Genomic DNA, 22120 nt, shown 5'->3' on the forward strand with positions numbered 1-22120 from the left:
AACAAATAAATAAATAAGGGAAGCTACCACTGATTCTGAGATCCTTCACTATGGCGTGAGCTGGTTCTAAGAATGCTGGAATTCTAGAGGTTCCGGTCTTTATAAAACAGCCGTGTGAACGCTCATCATCATCACGGCCTCTTTTACAAAGAAAGTTACAGGTCGGATATGAGTTCTGAGAGAGATGAGTGAAGACAGGACAACACCAGATACCCGGATTCCATCTTGTTCATTGTCGGTGGATTCAGCGGCGCGTCTCCTACAAACGTTGTAGAAACCTACAACTCGAGGATGGACAGCTGGATGTGCATCTCCAGCAGAGAAGAAACAGCTCGAGCCTATCACGGTACAGTGTTCCTGGACGGTTTTGTGTGTCGTCGGTGGATTCGACTGCATGGAGTTCTTCAACACAGTGCACAAGATCAATCCCCCGACGGAACCTGGAACGAGGTGGCGCCCATGAACCCTCGCCGCTGCTTTGTGAGCGTAGCCGAACTGGATGGATACATCTACGTGATTGGAGGCTTCGATTTAACACGGCTGAACGTTATCAGCCAAACACCAACCAGTGGAGCCTCATCCCATCCATGCACGAGGAACGAAGTGACACCAGTGCGACAACCTTAATGAGCAAGGTAAGAGTGAAATGCACACACTTTCACTGATCTTTACCACCGAGTTATACTCTTCCAGACTTCTTCTCCGCCAACCAATCAGTGTTCACCTGAAGGCCGGTTAACGCACAGCGCTGTAGATAATCATGACCTGCAGTTAGCTTCAACTTTATTATAAACTCCTTTGTCCAGACTGTTACAAAGCAGCGACACTGGAGACTCCTTCCATGTTAATGGACTTTCCTTTTAATGTTTATGTAGTGTGTATAAACGAGCTGTTACTATAGAAACGATAACACTACTGTCAGAGCTGCTGTTACAGAGAACTAATCAACACCTTCTGACCCAATCACGATCCAGAACTCAGCAGCGTTGTGCTTGAATTATTTTTGTATTATTTATTATTATTTTGTATATTATTATATATTTGTATTATTCATGTAATTATTCTGTGCAGTAATTCAGGACCCCAGGCTAAATGTGCTACAGTGGTGATTAAAAGCATAACGCATGTCATAAACGTGATTTCCTGCAGGTTCAACGTCCAGGACATGAATATGGTCCGCGGTGCGGTGAGCTGCTGTGTGATATCCGGGCTTCCCAACGTCACCGACTACACCGTCATGTACAATGACCTTCTCTAGACACGGAGCTTTTAAAACGCTATTAAACCACATCCCATTGGCAGAACCTCTGTCTCCAGCTGTTTTATTTCGAACGAAGTCAACATGATTTATTTATTTTTTTAAACATGTCTGGCACATTTAGGCTGGCTTCAGACATCACACACACACACACACACACACACACACACAAACACACACTGACTTTTCTCACAGGCAGGAAGTTCTTTGGACTTGTTCACTCGTAGCAGGAGACGGACATCAATCCCAACGTCTCAATAAAATAAAAAATAAAAACGCTTAAAGATGGTTTGTGCACTAAAATAATCTAACGCTGAATATTTTCGGTTATTTCAGCGGGAGTGGAAAAGGTTTCAGTGATACTAGACGTACCTATATTTCTACCGTAGCTAACGATAATCAGCACGTCTGTGTGAAAAAAGCATAACTTGAATAATAATAATAATAATAATAATAATAATAATAATAATAGTAATAATAATAATAATAATAATAATAATGTGATGCCGTGTTTTGCTCCTCCTCCAAATTTTTCTCAAATCTCACATAACACAGAACTCTGATACTCAAACTGTTCTCCCATAACGGACTGGCGAATCTACAAATAGCTGTGAGAGAGAGAGAGAGAGAGTCTCTGGGTTATAAATACAGCCAGAAATTCTATTCACACACACACACAAACTAAACCAATTCCTCTCGGAGACGAAAACCACTCAGGATTTTGTCTTTTTTTCTAAAAATGAAAAATATCAGAGCATCTAAAGTGGACTTGCACTGTTTTTTTTAAAATGTATTATTTGTATTTTGTAAACAAGAAAATAATGTGGCCTTCGTTCTCCATTCCGGACACATGGAAAGATGTGACAGACGTTATTTTATTATTATTTTATTTTCCATTTTGTACTAAACCTGTTTGGTGTGAACTGGGAAATGTTCCTTTGTATAAACTGTGCAGGTTTTTGTTTTTGCTGCAAAACAAGCTCAATCAATCAATCAATCAATCAATCAATCAATAAATGTTCTAGTTTTGGTCTCTTACTTAACTAAGTTTCTGTAGTTGCAGTTCACCTGGCAGACAGCAGTGGGCGCTGTCTGCTGTTTACCTGAATTGATGGAAAACAAGAACACGGCCACATCTTTTACATTCACGAGCTTCTGATTCTTCAGACAAAATAACAAAGAAGACAATATGCAAGTTCTTAAAATGAGATTTTTAAAAATAAAAGTACAGCTGAAAAAGTTACTGAATTCTTTTTTTGTGCGCAATATATTCATTTGGTCCATGTTTTAGTGTATCCAAGGTCAAAAACACTTTTTAATTCTCTTATAATTTACATTACACAAATGGGAGACAACAAAAGGCTGGAAAAGTAAAGTGCTACTGGAAAGAAACAGCTGGAGGTAAACTGGCGACAGGTCAGAAACGTGACTGAGTATAAAAAGAGCCTTGCATTGTCCCAGTCCTGAGTTTTTGAGACGTGTTGCGGCCATCAAACTCAAAGTGACCTTATTTTCCCCTTAAAACGGTCCATTTCCTCAATTTAAACATTTTAATATGTTTTCTATGTTCCGTTGTGAATAACATACGAGTTTATCTCCTGTACGAGATTACAGCGTAGAGTGGAGATGGACGTTTTAATGTACGAGAGAAAATATCTCAAATGTTTAGATATGAGAAACTCACCCAATTTATAAAAATGTATAAAAAATAATATAAAATCTGAGGGAAAAAATAATAAAAGAGACGCCATTACAGATGATCCGAACCCCAGCTTAATCCTGATTGGCCGCTGGCTGGGACGTTGGTTTCCCATTGGCTGGGTGACCTTTCAGACGGGCGTGTGGTCTCGTTTCTCCGCTGTGATGTAATTAAGTATCGCGTTTGGGACGTCCAGCGTCTCGTCCTTCTCCAGCACGATGTCGTAAGACCTGACGTACGCCTCCCTCCTCTCCTCGACCTTCACACGTTAAAATATAAACGATTCGTGTTACAGTTATAAACACGTGATTCAGTCATGTCGAGTTTCAGCGTTTGTGGGCGTGTCACCTTGTCGTTGAGGTAGCCGATGCGCAGGATGTTGCGGAGGCCCTGCATGCCGTCGGCCATGTCCAGGTCTCCGAGCGAATCTCCCAGCAGCAGCACGTTGCTGCGGTCGTGTACGAACTGCTGTGTGTTCTGTAGAGCGCCCTCTCTTTTATTAAACGCGTGGATCACATCGCCCTTAAATGCACGCACAACACCCTGACACATACACACACACACACACACACACTACTCAACTCAACTGTGTGGGAGAAAGTGATACTCAATAACACACACAAGTCAGTCGCGGTCATAAATCAGAGCTGGAGAGTGATTACGTGTTGGTCGAAGTTCATGTAGTTGGAGAAGACGCGCACATTCGGGTGGAAGACCCCGTGTTCGGTGATCACTTCTTCTAAAATATCTCCGACTCCGGCTGAGAAGATCAGCAGAGGAACGGAGTTCCACCGCAGCACGTCAAAGAAAGACTTGTACCCCTCTCTAACACACACACACACACACACACACACACAGCATTCAGCATGATAACACACACACTGAACTGAAGTATGTGAAACACGATGCATTGTGGGTAATGACCTCAACATGGCGCCGGAGTCTCTTACAGCCTGAACCAGCTGGTCTTTCCTGATTCGCTCTTTGATGAGCAAATCATGAGCTCGCGTCCACCTAACACACACACACACACACACACACACACACACACCACGCACACTTTTCAGTGTTTTCGCAGATTTCTCCATCACAATTCTAACAATGAATGAATAAAAGATAAAACAATAATATTTCTGAATGAAGATGGTGTTAATGATGGTGTGATCTCTGACCATTCCTCCATGTGAGGGATTTTCTCCTCCACCGAAATCGAGTTGTTGATCTCAACAGGGTAATAAAGATCAAACAAATCCGACATCTGCGTAAAAATAAAATAATAAAATACCACTTCAATCTGCTGTTTTTTAATTTCTTTCAGTCCTCATGAACACAGACGGTTGTTATGGTTACCTTGGCTTTACAGTCCTCGCTAATGACAGCGCTGCTGTGTAGAATACCTGAGGAGGAAAAACACAACGTATTAAAATCACGTCACGTCATTTCAACCAATCAGCAAGCATTCCTGTGAAGAGGCGGTCCTTCCTGTGCGTCGTCATTTTGGAAAGAATAAACGCCCCAGGGTTAAAGCGCTAGGATTAATGCAGAGTGTGTGTGTGTGTGTGTGTGTGTACGTGTGTAATCACTGTATGAGGTAGGGCAGCGTGTCCCGTTGTGAGCAAATCTGGTGAGCGTCATGTCGAAGTCAGAAATCACCTACACACACACACACACACACACACATTCACATCATACGTTCTCGGAGGAAACCGGAGAGCCCTGAGGAAACCCACACAGACACGTGTGTGTACCTGCAGTGCATTAGGTCCTTCTCTCCGCATGTGTTCGATGATGGTCTCCACTCGTCCTCCGTCTCTCATACGCACCGAAGCGTGCTTCAGCTCCGGAATCTGCAAAAGAACAACCTTTAACTCTATTAAACCCATTTTATTATAACCACACGGGCGGATCTTTACTGTAATAAAGATCAGTTTTACATCCGCTTTCACACACCGCTCCCGACACCGAGCTTTATTACATTTAATAACGACTACAAACTACAATAAACTACAATAAACTACAATAAATTACACCTCAGGACAAATAAAATAAATAGTTTCATTTATATCATAAATTTCCTCAAAACCAGAAAACACTAAATGGACATCAAAATAAGTGAATAAATAATATTTAAAAAATAAACCTAAAATAAAATAATTAAATTATAAATAAATAAATAAATAATAATAATAATAATTTACACGCTCTAATACACATAACTAATGTATTTTTTTCTTGTTCCGCCCGTATACCGACAAGCCCCGCCCCTAACCTACTAGCCTGTAACTGTCATCCGGAATACGGGTGGGGAAGCGCACATTTTCCCAAACAGCTAGCGACGACTCTTACCATTTTCAACAAGATGTTCATAGCTATGCGCGTTCGTAAAGATAAAAATTACTGTTTATTTATTTATTTATTTTATTCACCTCACAGGAACATTAATAATGAGGCGGAATTTAATAATAAGCTGGATGTGTAAATAAAGTGACCAAAACCGGATTCAAAAGGACCCTTTAGGTGGCCGTGAATTTCGCCTAATCAAAAGAAGAAAAAAGTTGTCTTCTTTTGCGCCTGTCTAAAAATTGTTGCGAATTAAAATTCAGGCGTACAGTACAGTTATGTAAGCAGATGCTCAATAAGAGCTTTTATTTCATTTCTCGTTATTTATAAAGCGTAAATGCTCGCGCATGCGCAGTATTAATGGAACGGTCCGTTCTAAAACATGATGGGGGGCGCATTCGTGTAGACTTAAAACTTTAACGGTGATATCCTGACCAAACAAAATATGACAGAAAATGAATATGTTATATATGATTTATATAGGCTTCTTGGTATTTGATGGGGCCCCAATTCCCTGAGAGGCCGCTTACCTCGCTTATTGGTTAAGTCTTCCCCTACTGCCACCTGACACAGTACATATTATACAAAAGTGTGTATATTGTATGATATACTTGTTGTATGAAAGGTGCTATATAAATAAAGATTATTATTATTGTTGTTGTTGTTGTATTATTTAGGTATCTTATAATGAATACAGGTCTTTATTTCGATTAGGATTCCAAAGCAAGAACTGTTTTCTGAATCCTTACATAACATTAAAGACAACAAAAAAGCTACAAAGACATGATCATTCATAAAATAACAGAGAAACATGTTTATGTACGAAAAAATATTTTCTGAGGCATTATCTACTTAAGCGAGTTAAATTTGTGCATTAGAATTCAATCAGTTCTGTCTTATTTCCCTCCCGTTCCCCCACACTTGTCTAAAAATGGTCATGAATGTACGGATGACGACTTACTTATTGTGTCAATGAAACAAATACAATAAACACAATACACAATTTGGTACATTCGTAAAAAGAAGGAACGCACTGGCAAGCTCAGCAACACCAGAAGGACTGGAAGACCAGGGAAGACAACTAAAGTGGATGATCGCAGAAATCTTTCCTTGGTGAAGAAAAACCCCTTCACAACATCTAGCCAAGTCAAGAACACTCTGGAGGAGGTAGGCGTATTGTTGTCAAAGTCTACAATCAAGAGACGCCTTCATGAGCGTAAATACAGACGCATCCCACTGGAAACACTCAAGAACAGAAAGGCCAGATTTAGATAGACTTTGCTTTTAAAATAAAGAAACCCTCTAGAAAAGCCTGACCAGTTCTGATGCAAGGGTTAGGATTAACTTGTACCAGAATGATGGAAGAGAAGAGTATGAAGAAGGAAAGGAAGTGCTCATCTGTCACACATGGTGGAGGTGGTGTTATGGAATGGGCATGTATGGCTGCCAATGGAACTGGTTCGCTCATGTTTCCTTTTATTTAAAATTAAAGTCCTCCTGGCTGAGACTGAATAGACTGAATTCACCCAACAATGAAAGTAAAATGCGAAAAGTAAAATTTTTCCCATCATTTAATTCAAAAAGTGAAACTTTCATATATTGTAGATTCTTTACATATAAAGTGAAATATGTCAACCCTTTTTTGTTTTAATCTAAATGATTACAGCATACAGGCTTACATATGGCACTTATATGTGGCTCTTAAACCACTTTCACACCCAAAATGGAGCCTTTTCCCTAAAACATACCACAATTAAACAGTTTGTGTTCCACCCGCATTCCGACAATACAATTCCCTTACTGGCTAAATAAATTAGCGCGGATTAACCAAACTGCTAGCGATAACTCATCATTTTTGAAGTTCAGAACTATACTCGTTTGCAGAGATGAAAAATCAATGTTTTTTTTGTTTTGTTTTTTTGTCACAGAAAAACACAGAAAGTTTAAATAAAGCGAGTAAATCCGCGTTTGAAGGAGCCTTTAGTTATCTATGAAATTCGCCTGATCAAAATGCACATCTTTTTTTATGCCTGTCCATTAAAAAAAAAAGAAGAAGAAGAAGATTTAATTAATTCATAATTCACTGAATCGAATTGAAATAGAACTTAATTAAAATATCAATTTAAATGTTGTATTGTAGACGTCAGGTGCACAATACAGTTCTACAAACCATATGAAGAATGTACCATTTCACACAGCTAAATAGGGATTTTAAGATGCTTTAAAATTTAGTCAGTTTTCCAAAACAAAAAAGAGATTATAAAACATTATAAAACATATAGAAACGTTTATAAAATATGCTTGGTAGATATTAACAGAGGCGGTTCCCCAGAGCAGGCTATACCACGTGATCTGAAACGTTAAAGTGAAAGTTAAAGTGAAAGTTAAAGTGAAAGTTAAAGTTGTTGTCTTTGTACGGAAACATGGAGACTGATCTGATGCGTTGTTTTTATCTGTTGCTGTTGATGGTCATCTGTGACGGTAATATACAGCATTATTCTGCTTGTTAGTGCACTGTGACTTCACTTTGAGTTATATGGAGCTAAAAGGACAGTATAGGATGTTATTTATGTGAGGAGGATGGGTTTCTCTACCTGTGCTTCAACTCTGGAAAAAGAAATGCAGAATTGAGGGACTATAAAACTGTAAACTATATATAAAAATAAATAAATAAAATAAATAGTTCGTCTAATTGCTGAATCACTAAAGTCCAACACAAGTGTGTATTGTGACACTGGTTAAAAAACAAAAATAGAGGGTGTGGTTCATGCATAGACTGGGTTTTTTTTGTTGTTGTTGTTGGAGGAACTGTATCTGTGCTTCCGTTTAGAGATGGTACAAGGCTCAAAGAGTTTCTAGAAGTTACGAGGTGCATCTTAGATGTATCTAATTTACATTGAATTGAATTGTCATGCTCATTTGCATATTAAAATGTGTTACATGAAGGAGGAATTTCATTTAAGAATACAGAAAAAAATGAAGCCATGGCAATGAAGAGTCTGGAAATAGACATGAGGAATAATGTTTATGCATGAAATTACTTTTCTCATTTTTATTACTGTAAATATCACCAAGTATCAGTTTACGGAAAAAGATGATCAGTAATTGGTCTTTGTAAACAAAGGTGATCAGTGATTGGTTTTAAGAAACAACGGTGATCAGTGATTGGTTTTAAGAAACAACGGTGATCAGTGATTGGTTTTAAGAAACAACAGTGATCAGTGATTGGTTTTCTGGAGATTGGAGCTCTGGAGATCAGACAACCTCGTGGGTAGGGCTGCACGATTATGGCCAAAATGATAATCTCGATTATTTTTATCAATATTGAGATCTCGATTATTTATCAGGATTATTAATTGATTTTAGGGCGCACGGTGGCTTATTGGTTAGCACGTTCGCCTCACATTGCCAGGGGCGGGGTTCGATTCCCGTGGCTCTGTGTGTGTGCATGTTCTCCCCGTGCTGCGGGGGTTTCCTCCAGGTACTCCGGTTTCCTCCCCCAGTCCAAAGACATGCATGGTAGGCTGATTGGCGTGTCTAAAGTGTCTGTAGTGTATGAATGGGTGTGTGAATGTATGTGTGATTGTGTGCCCTGCGATGGACTGGCACCCTATCCAGGGTGTACCCCGCCTTGTGCCCGATGCTCCCTGGGATTGGCTCCAGGTTCCCTGCGACCCTGAAAAGGAATAAGCGGTTGAAGATGGATGGATGGATTAATTGATTTTAGTGACAGCATATTTTTATTGCACTTTCACATTTATTAAGTTTTCTCATGCCACAATATAATACACAAGTAGGCATGAGAAAACTTAAGCTGGTCAATTATGACAGAATTTAGGAACATAGTGTGAGCCATGACACATTAATTTACCTTCTGATAAACTAAATCTAATATTTTCAGTTAATTTTACAGACTGTGTGTAAAAAAACAACCGTTAACCTGTTCACCTTGTAAACAAATACAATAAACCTCAATGTTCAGTGTTTGAAGTCTGCTCCTCTTAAATATATTTAAAGCTACACTATTAGACATGTTCCACTGTCATGGTTCTGGGCTGGAGTCAGTTCTCGAACCGCTCTGTGTGTATTGTGTAGATATCTGAATAATCTCATATAGGATGGGATTGGGTGAGTTCATTTACCCGTCAGATGCAAAGCGCTTTAATTTAATGGTGCTCATTACTGACGCTCCGATCAGGATTTTTACAGCCGATACCGATCCAGATACCAATCTTTTTTTGTTTAAGCTTTAATCAGGAGGTTTGTCATAAACAGTTAAATGTAAGCTCTCTGCTCATGGTCACTGTTAATTGAGTTAAAATAATAGCAGTGAGATACTGTTGGTTAATTGATAAATAAACAGCATAAAATATTTATTTTTAAATATCTTAAAAACAATAAAGAGTCCTAATTAAAAGTAGATTAACACAAAAATGATCCATATTAGGAAAAAGGCTAATAGCCTTCTAAGGAAATAGCGAACTAAGATTAATGTCAAATTGATATTAAATGCAACCCATAGTAATTACACATTATTTCATTTCTCATTTTATTTATATTTTTTGAAGTTATTATAATATCTATTTTTATATTAAATGATTTATTTATAACTAAGCACATTTTCTGTCTTTACATTTTAGTAGCTTTATTTTTGTTTGTTTATCAGTTTTAGATTGGTTTCCCAGTACAGTGTCCATGTCTGCTGATGATAGTGTGTTTTGGGGGGGTTGAATCAAAACATGGAAACTGATGTTGACTTTTCTAGTGATATCTGGCAACCGTGAGATTAAATGAAGTGAATTAGAGTTAGTGAAGGAGAGCTGCAGTGTACTGTATGTGTACAGACCGAACAGTTCCTACTCTTTATTATTTATAAAGAAGTTTGAATTAAACCCAGCTTGTAGCGTTAGCATTATTATTAATTTACTCCGCACGAGGCCGCTGTTTCTACACGAGCAGGTGAAAGTTCAGGTCATTTTGCGGGATCAATAAAAGATGGCGGTTGTGAGCTCGGAGAGTTGAGAGAAACCGATGATATAGAGTTACTCTCTTCATCATAATGGCTTCTCTGCAGTATTTCCACACTTGTTCGGTTGACTGAGGAGATGAAAAGCAGTGTGAAAGTAACTCGGTGTAGATGAATTTTGGACTTCCTGTAGTTTTTATTCAGATTGTATTCTACAACTCCGAACAGGTCACTCGCACTGGTGTGAAGAAATATTTATTCACAGTCACACAAAATACTTTTCAGTTGCAGATGCACTTGCACCTGTAACAGGTTAGTGGGCTAAAATTGGACCCACACTAACTCCTAACTCAGGTAAAATCAGGTGGATCAGGTCTGACTCCACCCCCTGAACTTTTGGTTCTGTAAGGAGGAGTACTGTACTTTCATTTACCTAGTGGCATGTTTTTGTGAGGGTGAAGGAAACTGGCATTGGCTGGGAAGAACAAACAACATTAGGTCAACGTCTGTTAACTGTGTTTTTATTCACTTTAGGGTTCCATGTCCATGGTCCATCTGGTCCTCTCATTGTCCAGCTGGGAGGCTCAGTGGTGCTGCCGTGCTTTGTAGAAACTCCTCTACCAATGCAAGAACTGGAAATAGAGTGGAAAAGAAATGACTCTGAAACTCTAGTGCACTTGTGGCAGAATGGAGAGAGTCATCCGGATTCTCAGAACCCGAGTTATCGTGAAAGAGCTCATTTCTTCATTGAGGAGATCGCTCAGGGAAACTTCTCTCTCTTCCTTACGAACGTGACCCGGGAAGACGCAGGAGTTTATAAGTGTGCTGTTTACACAAACCATGACTCCTATGAAACTCTGATTGAAATAAAGGAGATTGGTGGGTAAATTCTTTCACCTAATTCACATGATGCTCTGTAAAAAAATACTTGAATTAAAAAGGAGGTCAATTCTGTTTATGTAAAATCAAAAGTGTAAACAATTCTCATTTCAGAGCGTTTGATCGTGTCTGGAGCCCACGTCATATCTGCGTATGCGGGTGAAGATATCACTCTGAATTGCTCTGTAGACTCACATATCCCAGCGGAAAATATAGAAGAGGTCTCATGGAGGAAAACGGATGGAGAGATCTTAGTGCTGCTCTATGAACATGGTGAGGTCCACACAGACTCGTCCCATGAGAGATACATGGACAGAGTGGAATTGTTCAGCGCTGAAGAAAGAAACAAAGGAAACTTCTCATTGAGACTGAAGGATGTCCGAACTGACGATAAAGGGCTGTATACATGTTCAGCATTCTCTGGGGCATTCTCAGATCACACAACTGTGGAAGTACAGCAGCTGAGTAAGTCACTGTTTTAATGTACAAATCATGTAAAGATGTACCAGAGCTGAGTGCTGAAATACATTGGAAGTGGATTATCATGACTGAAATCATGTGCACTCTCTCTGGGTCGTGTAATGGAGACAAGTGTGGAGTAAAGTTGAATGAAAACGGAGTAGAACAGACAGACAGAACAAGAACTACGAACGCGTGTCAGGACTAAGGAACATAACCATAAGATGACAACATAAACAATCGCAAGACAATGTGTGTAGAGCGCCCTCTCTTTTATTAAACGCGTGGATCACATCGCCCTTAAATGCACGCACAACACCCTGACACACACACACACACACACGCACACACACACACTACTCAACTCAACGGTGTGGGAGAAAGTGATACTCAATAACACACACAAGTCAGTCGCGGTCATAAATCAGAGCTGGAGAGTGATTATGTTTTGGTCGAAGTCCATGTAGTTGGAGAAGACGCGCACGTTCCGGTGGAAGACCCCGTGTTCGGTGATCACTTCTTCTAAAATATCTCCGACACTTCTTCTAAAATATCTTCTTCTAAAATATCTCCGACTTTAACACAACGTATTAACATCACGTCACGTCATTTCAACCAATCAGCAAGCATTCCTGTGAAGAGGCGGTCCTTCCTGTGCATCGTCATTTTGGAAAGAATAAACGCCCCAGGGTTAAAGCGCTAGGATTAATGCCGAGTGTGTGTGTGTGTGTGTGTGTGTGTGTGTGTGTATGTGTACGTGTGTACTCACTGTATGAGGTAGGGCAGCGTGTCCTGTTGTGAGCAAATCTGGTGAGCGTCATGTCGAAATCACACACTCAAACACTCACACACACGCACACACACACACATGCACACACACGTTCTCGGAGGAAACCGGAGAGCCCTGAGGAAACCCACACGGACACGTGTGTGTACCTGCAGTGCATTAGGTCCTTCTCTCCGCATGTGTTCGATGATGGTCTCCACTCGTCCTCCGTCTCTCATACGCACCGACGCGTGCTTCAGCTCCGGAATCTGCAAAAGAACAACCTTTAACTCTATTAAACCCATTTTATTATAACCACACGGGCGGATCTTTACTGTAATAAAGATCAGTTTTACATCCGCTTTCACACACCGCTCCCGACGCCGAGCTTTATTACGCTTAATAACGACTACAAACTACAATAAACTACAATAAACTACAATAAATTACACCTCAGGACAAATAAAATAAATAGTTTCATTTATATCATAAATTTCCTCAAAACCAGAAAACACTAAAGGACATCAAAATAAGTGAATAAACAATCTTAAAATAAATTAACGTAAAATAAAATAATAAAATTAAAAAGCAAAAATAGTAATAATTTACACGTCCAACATTTACATGCTCAAATACACATCATTAATATAGTTTTTTTTCTTGTACCGCCTTGTAACCTTCTAGCATGTAGCTGTAATTCGAAATATCAAACATACAAATGAAACACATGTTGACGTCTGTTGTATGAAAAAGACTGGGGTCAACAGGTTTTTCTCACCAGCGCGTGAAGATATCCTTTGGTACTTGTTTGAGTATCATCTCACCCCTGAGGCCAGTCACAGATTATCACATGAAAATTGAGAGAGAAGTCTGGGCCAAACTAGCGAAGGCTTTTTAGCACGGGTCAGGCAAGTTTGTTTTCATGTGTTGAGTAACATAGTTTGTGCAACTGAAAATGTTTTTTTTGTAGATTAAGATGGAGATAACCCAGAAGCCAGAAGCCAGAAGCACCCACCATGACATGCTGACAGGGAAGGAGATAAACCCGCCACATTCTCTCTCAGTTCTCGCTGTCTCTCATTCTTTCTCTTTCCATCTTCTTCACTGTGATGAACTACAAGCACGTAGCACATTCCTTCAGAAATCTCTCTCTCACACACACATACAAGCTATGCACACACACACACACACACACACACACACACACACACACACATAGTGAAGATACACATTCCTGTTACGCAGTGTTCATTCCTGTTATCAAATTGTTTTTCTCTAAAAAATAAAGTTAAACCACTGCTTTTCTCAATTGTGTTATGTCCATCATTTATCCAATTTCTTAATTAATTACATGATACATTTTTTTTTAGTTTGGATCTCCTTTAAAATGAAAAAAAATGGCTTTGCATTTAAAAAACCAAACCAAACCAAAACAAAACAAAACAAAACGAATAAACACCTAATGTGCATATATAGTGATTTTTTAAAGTGAGAAATATGAATTATTTAAACTTACAACCAACCATTTCTTTAAAATAAACAAAGGAATAAGTTGGCATTGCTTTTAAGCATGCTTTTTAAAACACATGATTTTTGGTAACAGGACTAGAAAAATGCATCCATCTCCCACTTTGAAAAAATGACAAAGTTACTTGAGATTGACCAATATACATTTTGAACAGTGAATAAATGTGTAATATGTGTGTTATATGTGTGTAATATGTGTGTTATGGCCTATGTATGTATAAACACAGAGCTACAGCAAACAGATTATGGTGCATGTATTTATTTATGACAAAATCAGTTTTGCCAATATACATAGTGTTTATAAAAGATTATAAATACTACAAACTTATTACTACATACTGTTAATAAAGATTATGAACACCACAAACGTTTATAAAATATGCTTCTAGGTGTTAACAGAGGCGGTTCCCACAAAGCTAGTTGTACCACGTGATCTGAAACGTTAAAGTGAAAGTTAAAGTTGTTCTCTTTGTACGGAAACATGGAGACTGATCTGATGAGTTGTTTTTATCTGTTTCTGTTGATGGTCATCTGTGACGGTAATATACAGCATTGTTCTGCTTGTTAGTGCACTGTGACTTCACTTTGAGTTATATGGAGCTAAAAGGACAGTACAGGATGTTATTTATGTGAGGAGGATGGGTTTCCTGTGCTTCAACTCTGGAAAAAGAAATGCAGAATTGAGTGACTATAAAACTGTAAACTATAAAATAAATAAATAATATAATTTAAATAAATAATTATAATTGCTGAATCACTAAAATCCAGCACAAGTGAGTATTGTAGCACTGGTTAAAAAACAAAAATAGAGGGTGTGGTTCATGCATAGACTGTTGTTTTGTGGAGGAATTGTAGCTGTGCTTCCTTTTAGATAAGGTACAAAGCTCAAAAGTTTCTAGAAGTCACGAGATGCATCTAAGACTAATTTACATAGAATTGAATTGTCATGCTCATTTGCATATTAAAATGTGTTACATGATGGAGGAATTTCTGATAACAGAATGCAATAGAATAGCGTTTTGTTTTTTAAAAATGTATTTACAAATTTTTTACAATTTCATTTAAGAATACAGAAAAAAATGAAGCCATAACAATGAAGAGTCTGGAAATAGACATGAGGAATAATGATTATGCATGAAATTACTTTTCTCATTTTTATTACTGTAAATATCACCAAGAATCAGTTTATGGAAAAAGAAGTTCAGTGATTGGTTTTACTGAGTCATTTTTTTTAATGAAAAAATTGTGATTAGTATTGATGCACCGAAATGAAAATTCTTGGCCAAAGCCGAAACCGAATATAATGAAAAACTTGGCCTAAAGCCAAAGGCACAAGAGTGTGGATTCTTTTGGGCATTTTTTTCACCATTGCATAAATTAAATAGTCAAAATGTGCTTTTTACTATTTTGTCTTGCTTTTCAAAGAAAAAAAATCAATTACAAAAACTACAATTTTAAAATATTTATTTAACACTGAACATTTTTTTCATTCCAGCAGGCACAGGCTACCAACAAGGCACAATATAACTTTAAATAAATAAACGAGTAAAATAAAAATATTTTGACGTGGTCATCTTTGAGCCCCTTGAATAGCCGATGTTAGGCCTATAACTGACTGCTGAAAGAATGGAACACTCTGTAGACTACAACAAAAAAATGCATTAAAAAGTGCATTGACAAGAGTGTGGACTCTATTGGGTTCTATACGGCTGATTATATTGGGGTTATATACCGTTCGCGTCCCTGTACACCTCGCGGAGTATTGTAGTGGATATAGTATAGTTAGATACATTGTTAATGTTCTGTTCCTTGATAGATTTAGTTAGTGTAAACTATAGATTAGTTCATTTAGTCCCCGCTGGTGTTTCCGCTCCCAGGCAATAGTACTAGTTCATGTTTCCTGTTTTGTGTTGTGACCCTGTTTTCTGTGACGCGACTCTGATTCCTGCTTTGCCCAGTTTATGCCTGTTTGCCGATCGCCAGATGCATTGCCTGTCTTGACTAAATTTTTTGGATTACGATTTGGATTTGTCTGCCTGCCCTTAGATAAATACCTCTTTACCTGCTTCCGAACTCTACTCCCTTACGTCTCGCGACGTGATAGAATACTCCAGAACAGAAACAAAACAAATGCACGTCCACGCACGTTTACTGTCCACAGTAAACATCCGAAGAGCACGTAGCTCATGCACGTAGCTCGTGCATGCGCATGCCCCCTCATCGAGGTCGTGACATTCTCTCACTCTGTTGCTAGGCTATTTGGTCGCATCATCAAACACGTCATTGTTCTGTCAAATTTATTCGGCCTTTTCACTTATTCTGCCAAACACGGAAAATTATTTTTTTGCTATTTTCGGCGGAATAATTTCAGGTGCCGAACATTCGGCGCATCCCTAGTGATCAGTGATTGGTTTTAAGAAACAGTGGTGATCAATGATTTGTTTTAAGAAACAACAGTGATCAGGGATTGGTTTTAAGATCAATGGTGATCAGTGATTGGCTTTAAGAAACAGTGGTGATCAGTGATTGGTTTTAAGAAACAACAGTGATCAGCGATTGGTTTTAAGAAACAACGATGATCAGTGATTGATTTTAAGATCAATGGTGATCAGGGACTGGTTTTAAGAAACAATGGTGGTCAGTGATTGGCTTTAAGAAACAATGGTGATCAGTGATTGGTTTTAAGAAACACTGGTGATCAGTGATTGGTTGTTGGCTTTTCACACTGTTGGTGAGTCGAGTGAACCTGCTGTCTCAACTCATACATTTAACAGCTGTGATGTGAGCAATCTCTAACATCTGCTCAAGATCACTAGGTTCGTCACTTTGATCCGGAGCCTGCTGGTGCGACAGTACAGGCACTTGTAGCGCCTCCCTGTTGGGAGGAGGGTAAACAGTCCACGATTGGGATGAGAGGGGTACTTGATGATGCCTCTCACCCTCTGCAGGCATCTTTTACTGCGGATTTCTGTAATTGTTGGGAGCTGGACACCGATGATATGTTGAGCAGTTTTCACCACTCGCTTGTCAGTAACTGAGCAGTTTCTGTACCACATTGAGATGCAGTTTGTCAGAATGCTCTCAATGACACAGAAATAAAAGTTCACCAGGATCTGTGGAGATAGATGAGCCCAGTCTCTTGAGGAAAAAAAAGGCATTGTTGTGCCTTCTTGACCACAGTTTGTCATGTAATTGAACGTAATGGAGGTTAGGACAGATACAAATGCAGATAAGAGTTTAATTAAAGAGAGGCAGGAAGACAAATCCAAAACATGACACAATAGTGTGGTCAAAAACAGGCAATGGGTCAGGCGATCGGCAAACGGGCGTAAACATGGCAAAACAGGAATCGAGAACGAGGGCGAGAATAAGATCAAAACTATAACACATGAAACAAGAAATGCTTAGTACATGGAAAACTCACATAATACTTTGTGAAATACAAAGAGACACGAGGGATTTAAATGACAAATGTAATCATGGGTCAACACAAAACAGCTGAGACTAATAATGACACATACGGGAAACAGCCAATGAGGGGCGGAGACAGGACAGAAATCACAACAAATGCATGTGTCATAAGTAAACAAAGTCAGTGTCACTGAAACTCGGAACCGCATGCTTGTACTTTGGAGCGCACTGTGTGCTCCAGCGCATAGCGCGAGGGTAAATTGTCACAGAACCCCCACCAAAGGTGCTACTCCCAGAGCGCCAGAAAACTCTACTGCATTCCTGGCCCTCTGGGCAAAATGTCTTCACAGCCCCTCAGCATCCAAAGGCAGGCTTCTCAGGGAACTGAGGGGCAGGCAAGAGGCTGGGACAGGCTCGCCAGGGTCACTAGACAGCACCCAGACGTGGGAAGCTGGGTCGTCATCTTCAGCAGGGTGAGAAGGCAAGGCGAGGTCCTCAGCAGAACAAGAAGGCAGGGCGATGTCCTCAGCAGAGAGGGAAAGTGGATCGACGTCTGTAGCGATGTCTGAGGAAGAGAAGGGAAGCAAAGTGGAGCTCTTGGCTGCAACGGGAGGCGGAGAAACTTCCTCAGCTGAACAGGGAGGCTGAGTGGCGTCCACAGCTGTATAGGGATGCTGAGCGTCGTGCTCAGACATGCAGAGAGGCTTAGAGTCGTTCTCCATCGACTCTACAGGCTGAACTTGGTTGGTTATGTCCGCAGACTCAGATGTACACAGAGCTTGGTTGGTCGTGTCGTCAGTCGCAAGCATGACCATAAATTGGTTAGTCGTGATGTTGGCTTCAGGCATGAGGAGAACTTGGTTGGCCGTGTCAGCAGACTCAGGCATGAGCAGAACTTGGTTATCCATTTTATCGCCCTTGAACAGGAACATGGCTTGAAAGGCCATCTCGTTGCCTTCAGACAGGAACATGGTGTAGGAGGTCACCTCGTTAGCGTCTAACAGGAACTTCACTGAGGAGGACGTCTCTTTGACCTCAGACAGGAACATGGCTTTGGAGGCTGCCTCTTCAACCTCAGACAGGAACACGGCTTTTGAGGCCGTCTCTTCAACCTGAAACAGGAACACAGCTTGCGAGGCTGTCTCTTCGAGCTCAGACAGGAACACGGCTTTCGAGGCTATCTCCGACCTGGGACAGGAACGCGGCTTGGTAGGTCGCCTCGTCAACCTCTAGCCGGAACTTCACTTTATGCTGGAGCTCTGGAGATGAGACAATCTCATGGGTCTAGTGCCGAAGCTCTGAGGAGGAGATCGCCGTGTTGACCTCAGACAAGTGTTCAACAGGTGAGACCACCTCATAGGTCTCATGCTGGAAGTCTGGAGATGAGGCACATTGACCTCCAGCTGAAGCTTGGCAGAGAAGACCATTTCTCGGGTATCAGGCTGGAGCTTTGGGTAGGAGGTCACCCTATTTGCCTGCTCATTATAGGTGGTGAACAGCAGAGCAGGTTTATCTGTGTGTGAGGGGAAATCATGACACAGTGGAGTTAATGCTCCAGGTCAGATAATCAGAGATATGTACTCCCAAGAACTTGAAGTTAGTCATGCGTTCCACCTCTTCTCCATTTATGTAAATTTACATTTACATTTATCCATTTAGCACACACTTTTATCCAAAGTGTCTGCTATATAAACAAATGAGGAAATACAAGAAAAGCGATATATCAAGCAGAGAACAATACGAGTAGTGCTACTGTACAAGATTTACAATTGAGTTCTAGAAAAAGCAAAGTGTGCAGAGTAGATGTGTAAGAGCCAGAGTAAGGTTGATTATTTATTTATTTATTTTATGGGTTAGTTACATGTTCAGGGAAGAGATGGGTCTTTAGCTGTTTTTTGAAGATATCGACAGATTCTGCGGTCCGGAACACACACACCTCCACACACCACCACACACCTCTGGTAAATAGAGGTGTGTGCATGACTTTTAGTGGCCCATCATAAATCCACAATAAGTTTCTTGTTTTTTTGGGTATTGAGGGCCAGGTTGTTATTGGTGTACCACTCCACCAGGTGCTGGACCTTGTAGGCTGTTTCATTGTCAGTGCTGATAAGGCCAACCACTGTGTTGTCATCTGCAAACTTGATTATGGTGTTATAACCATAGGCAGGAACCCAATCGTGGGTGTACTTGGAATAGAGGAGAGGGCTGGGTACACAGCCCTGTGGAACACCAGTGCTCAGAGTGAGGGTGGAGGAAGTCATGTTGCAGAGCTTCACAGACGCTGGTCTGTCTGTGACAAAGTCCATTATCCAATTGCAGAGGGAGGTACTGATGCCAAGGTGGGTGTGCTTATTTACCAACTCAGCTGGAGTGATGGTGTTAAATGCTGAGCTGCAATCGATAAATAGCATCCTCACATAGGAATTATACAAGTGGGTCAGGGCTAATATCACTCTGAACGATAGAGAAGAGAGTAACGTCACCACTCCTACCCAGAGAACACAACCAATTTTACTGTCTTGAACTCCCAGACACAGACAGCTTGCTTACTTTTAAGAAGTCTCAATCAGGTTATTCCAGTCCATCTCAGGCCATCACATACATATACTCATTCACAACTAGGGGCAATTTAGAGTAACCCATCTCTAAAGATAGTCCTAGAATCAAAAGTTCAGGGAGTGGAGTTGGACCTGATCTGACTCCTCCTATATGCTTAACCCTAACCCTACCACCTAACCCTAACTCCTAACTCTAACTCTTAATCCATGAGATGCTGAACAAAAAACAAATTTATCCAGCATGAAGCACACTGTGTTTTCGGGGAAGGTAAAATCAAGTGGATCAGATGGAACACCCCCTGAACTTTTGGTTCTGTAGGGAGGAGTACTGCACTTTCATTTACCTAGTGGCATGTTTTTGTAAGGATGAAGGAAACTGGCATTGGCTGGGAAGAACAAACAATGTTAGGTCAATGCCTTTTAACTGAGTTTTTATTCACTTTAGGGTTCCATGTCCATGGTCCGTCTGATCCTCTCATTGTCCAGCTGGGACTCTCAGTGATGCTGCCCTGCTTTGTAGAGACTCCTCTACCAATGCAAGAACTGGAAATAGAGTGGAAAAGAAGTGACTCTGAAACTCTAGTGCACTTGTGGCAGGACGGAGAGAGTCATCCGGAGTCTCAGAACCCGAGTTATCGTGAGAGAGCTCATTTCTTCATTGAGGAGATCGCTCAGGGAAACTTCTCTCTCTTCCTTACGAACGTGACCCGGGAAGATGCAGGAGTTTATAAGTGTGCTGTTTACACAAACCATGACTCTGATGAAACTCTGATTGAAATAAAGGAGATTGGTGGGTAAATTCTTTCACCTAATTCACATGATGCTTTGTAAAAAAAAATACTTGATTTAAAAAGGAGTTAAATTCTTTTTATGTAATTCTCTTTCAGAGCGTTTGATCGTGTCTGGAGCCCACGTCATATCTGCGTATGTGGGTGAAGTTATCACTCTGAATTGCTCTGTAGACTCACATATCCCAGCGGAAAATATAGAAGAGGTCTCATGGAGGAAAACGGATGGAGAGATCTTAGTGCTGCTCTATGAACATGGTGAGGTCCACACAGACTCGTCCCATGAGAGATACATGGACAGAGTGGAATTGTTCAGCGCTGAAGAAAGAAACAAAGGAAACTTCTCATTGAGACTGAAGGATGTCCGAACTGACGATAAAGGGCTGTATACATGTTCAGCATTCTCTGGGGCATTCTCAGATAACACAACTGTGGTAGTGCAGCAGCTGGGTAAGTCACTGTTTTAATGTACAAATCATGTAAAGATGTCCCAGAGCTGAGTGCTAAAATACGTTGGAAGTGGATTATCATGACTAAAATCATGATAATCCACTTACATCTCTGGATACATCTCTGGGTCATGTAATGGAGAGAAGTGTAGAGTAAAGTTTAATGAAAACGGAGTAGAACAGACAGACAGAACAAGAACTACGAACGCATGTCAGGACTAAGGAACATAACCATAAGATGACAACATAAACAATCGCAAGACAATGTGCGCTGTGGAAAACGTGACTATATACACAAGTGTTAATTAACCAAAACATTAAAACAGGTGCAAACAATCATGTGATGGGATCGTGTGCGGTGCAGTGGCTGATGGGAATCATAGTCCAGTGCCTATTTCAGCATATCCATGACACTTTCCCCTGTCAGTCACAGTGACGCTGTCACGTAATGGGGGCTGAGACAGAAGCTATTGCAGGTATGGCAGATTAATTAAACAAAGTCCAAAGGATTGGGCAGAAATCAATAAACAAAGACGGGCAGAGGTCAGGCGATCAGGCAAACGGGCAAAATTAGGCAGGGCAGAGAATCGAGGTAAACAGAGTAAACAAAGGTCAATGATCCAAAAGCAAACACAATATAAGGCTTGGACATACGACAGAGACTAGGCAGCTGAACGTAATACTTCACAAAGTCATTGTGTAGAAGCAGTCTCTTTATACTGTGGAGTGAGTGCTGTGAATTGGATGCAGGTGTGTGTGATTTAGAATGAATGATTAGAAAGTTTTCTGGGAATTGCGGTCCATGGCGGCCATGTTTGTAGGCCGCAGTGCAGGATGGGAAATGTAATTACTGGTTTACTGTGATATGACAGACGCTAGTCAACCGTCAGCATCTGTAAGGTCATGCGCTACCTATCCTCTATGTGTAAGCGCATTATTCTTGAATGATATCAGTCCCTTAAAATGTCCCTTGATTGGTCCAAGATGACTTATTTATTTATTTTTTAAAGCATTTTA

The 22120-nt window shown here is 40.3% G+C and overlaps 3 protein-coding genes across 11 annotated transcripts in view; 2 read left to right on the forward strand and 1 right to left on the reverse strand.

The window, feature by feature from the left end:
• Nucleotides 1-22120, forward strand: part of LOC128617180 (uncharacterized) — a 96554-nt gene that overhangs the window by 15850 nt on the left and 58584 nt on the right. The window lies entirely within an intron of this gene.
• Nucleotides 2129-5505, reverse strand: LOC128617186 (7-methylguanosine phosphate-specific 5'-nucleotidase). Of its 4 annotated transcripts, none has more exons than XM_053640228.1 (9): nucleotides 5304-5505; nucleotides 4706-4819; nucleotides 4529-4610; nucleotides 4308-4354; nucleotides 4130-4215; nucleotides 3882-3971; nucleotides 3620-3782; nucleotides 3306-3500; nucleotides 2129-3216 (listed from the first exon to the last, which is right to left on the reverse strand). In XM_053640228.1, the coding sequence occupies exons 1-9, from the start codon at nucleotides 5322-5324 to the stop codon at nucleotides 3088-3090; spliced, it is 927 nt and encodes a 308-aa protein (XP_053496203.1). In that variant the 5' UTR covers nucleotides 5325-5505; the 3' UTR covers nucleotides 2129-3087. The 4 variants fall into 4 exon arrangements, with proteins under 4 accessions (XP_053496203.1, XP_053496205.1, XP_053496206.1 ...); XM_053640230.1 differs by having other exon boundaries at nucleotides 4706-4804; nucleotides 5304-5504; XM_053640231.1 differs by having other exon boundaries at nucleotides 4541-4610; nucleotides 4706-4804; nucleotides 5304-5502.
• Nucleotides 7668-13676, forward strand: LOC128617188 (butyrophilin-like protein 8). Its single transcript, XM_053640236.1, has 4 exons — nucleotides 7668-7778; nucleotides 10798-11142; nucleotides 11257-11607; nucleotides 13338-13676. Exons 1-4 carry the CDS (start codon nucleotides 7721-7723, stop codon nucleotides 13340-13342), a joined length of 759 nt encoding a protein of 252 aa, XP_053496211.1. The 5' UTR covers nucleotides 7668-7720; the 3' UTR covers nucleotides 13343-13676.

The sequence above is a fragment of the Ictalurus furcatus genome, chromosome 13 (genome assembly GCF_023375685.1).
Source record: "Ictalurus furcatus strain D&B chromosome 13, Billie_1.0, whole genome shotgun sequence".
Taxonomy (NCBI): Eukaryota; Metazoa; Chordata; class Actinopteri; order Siluriformes; family Ictaluridae; genus Ictalurus; species Ictalurus furcatus.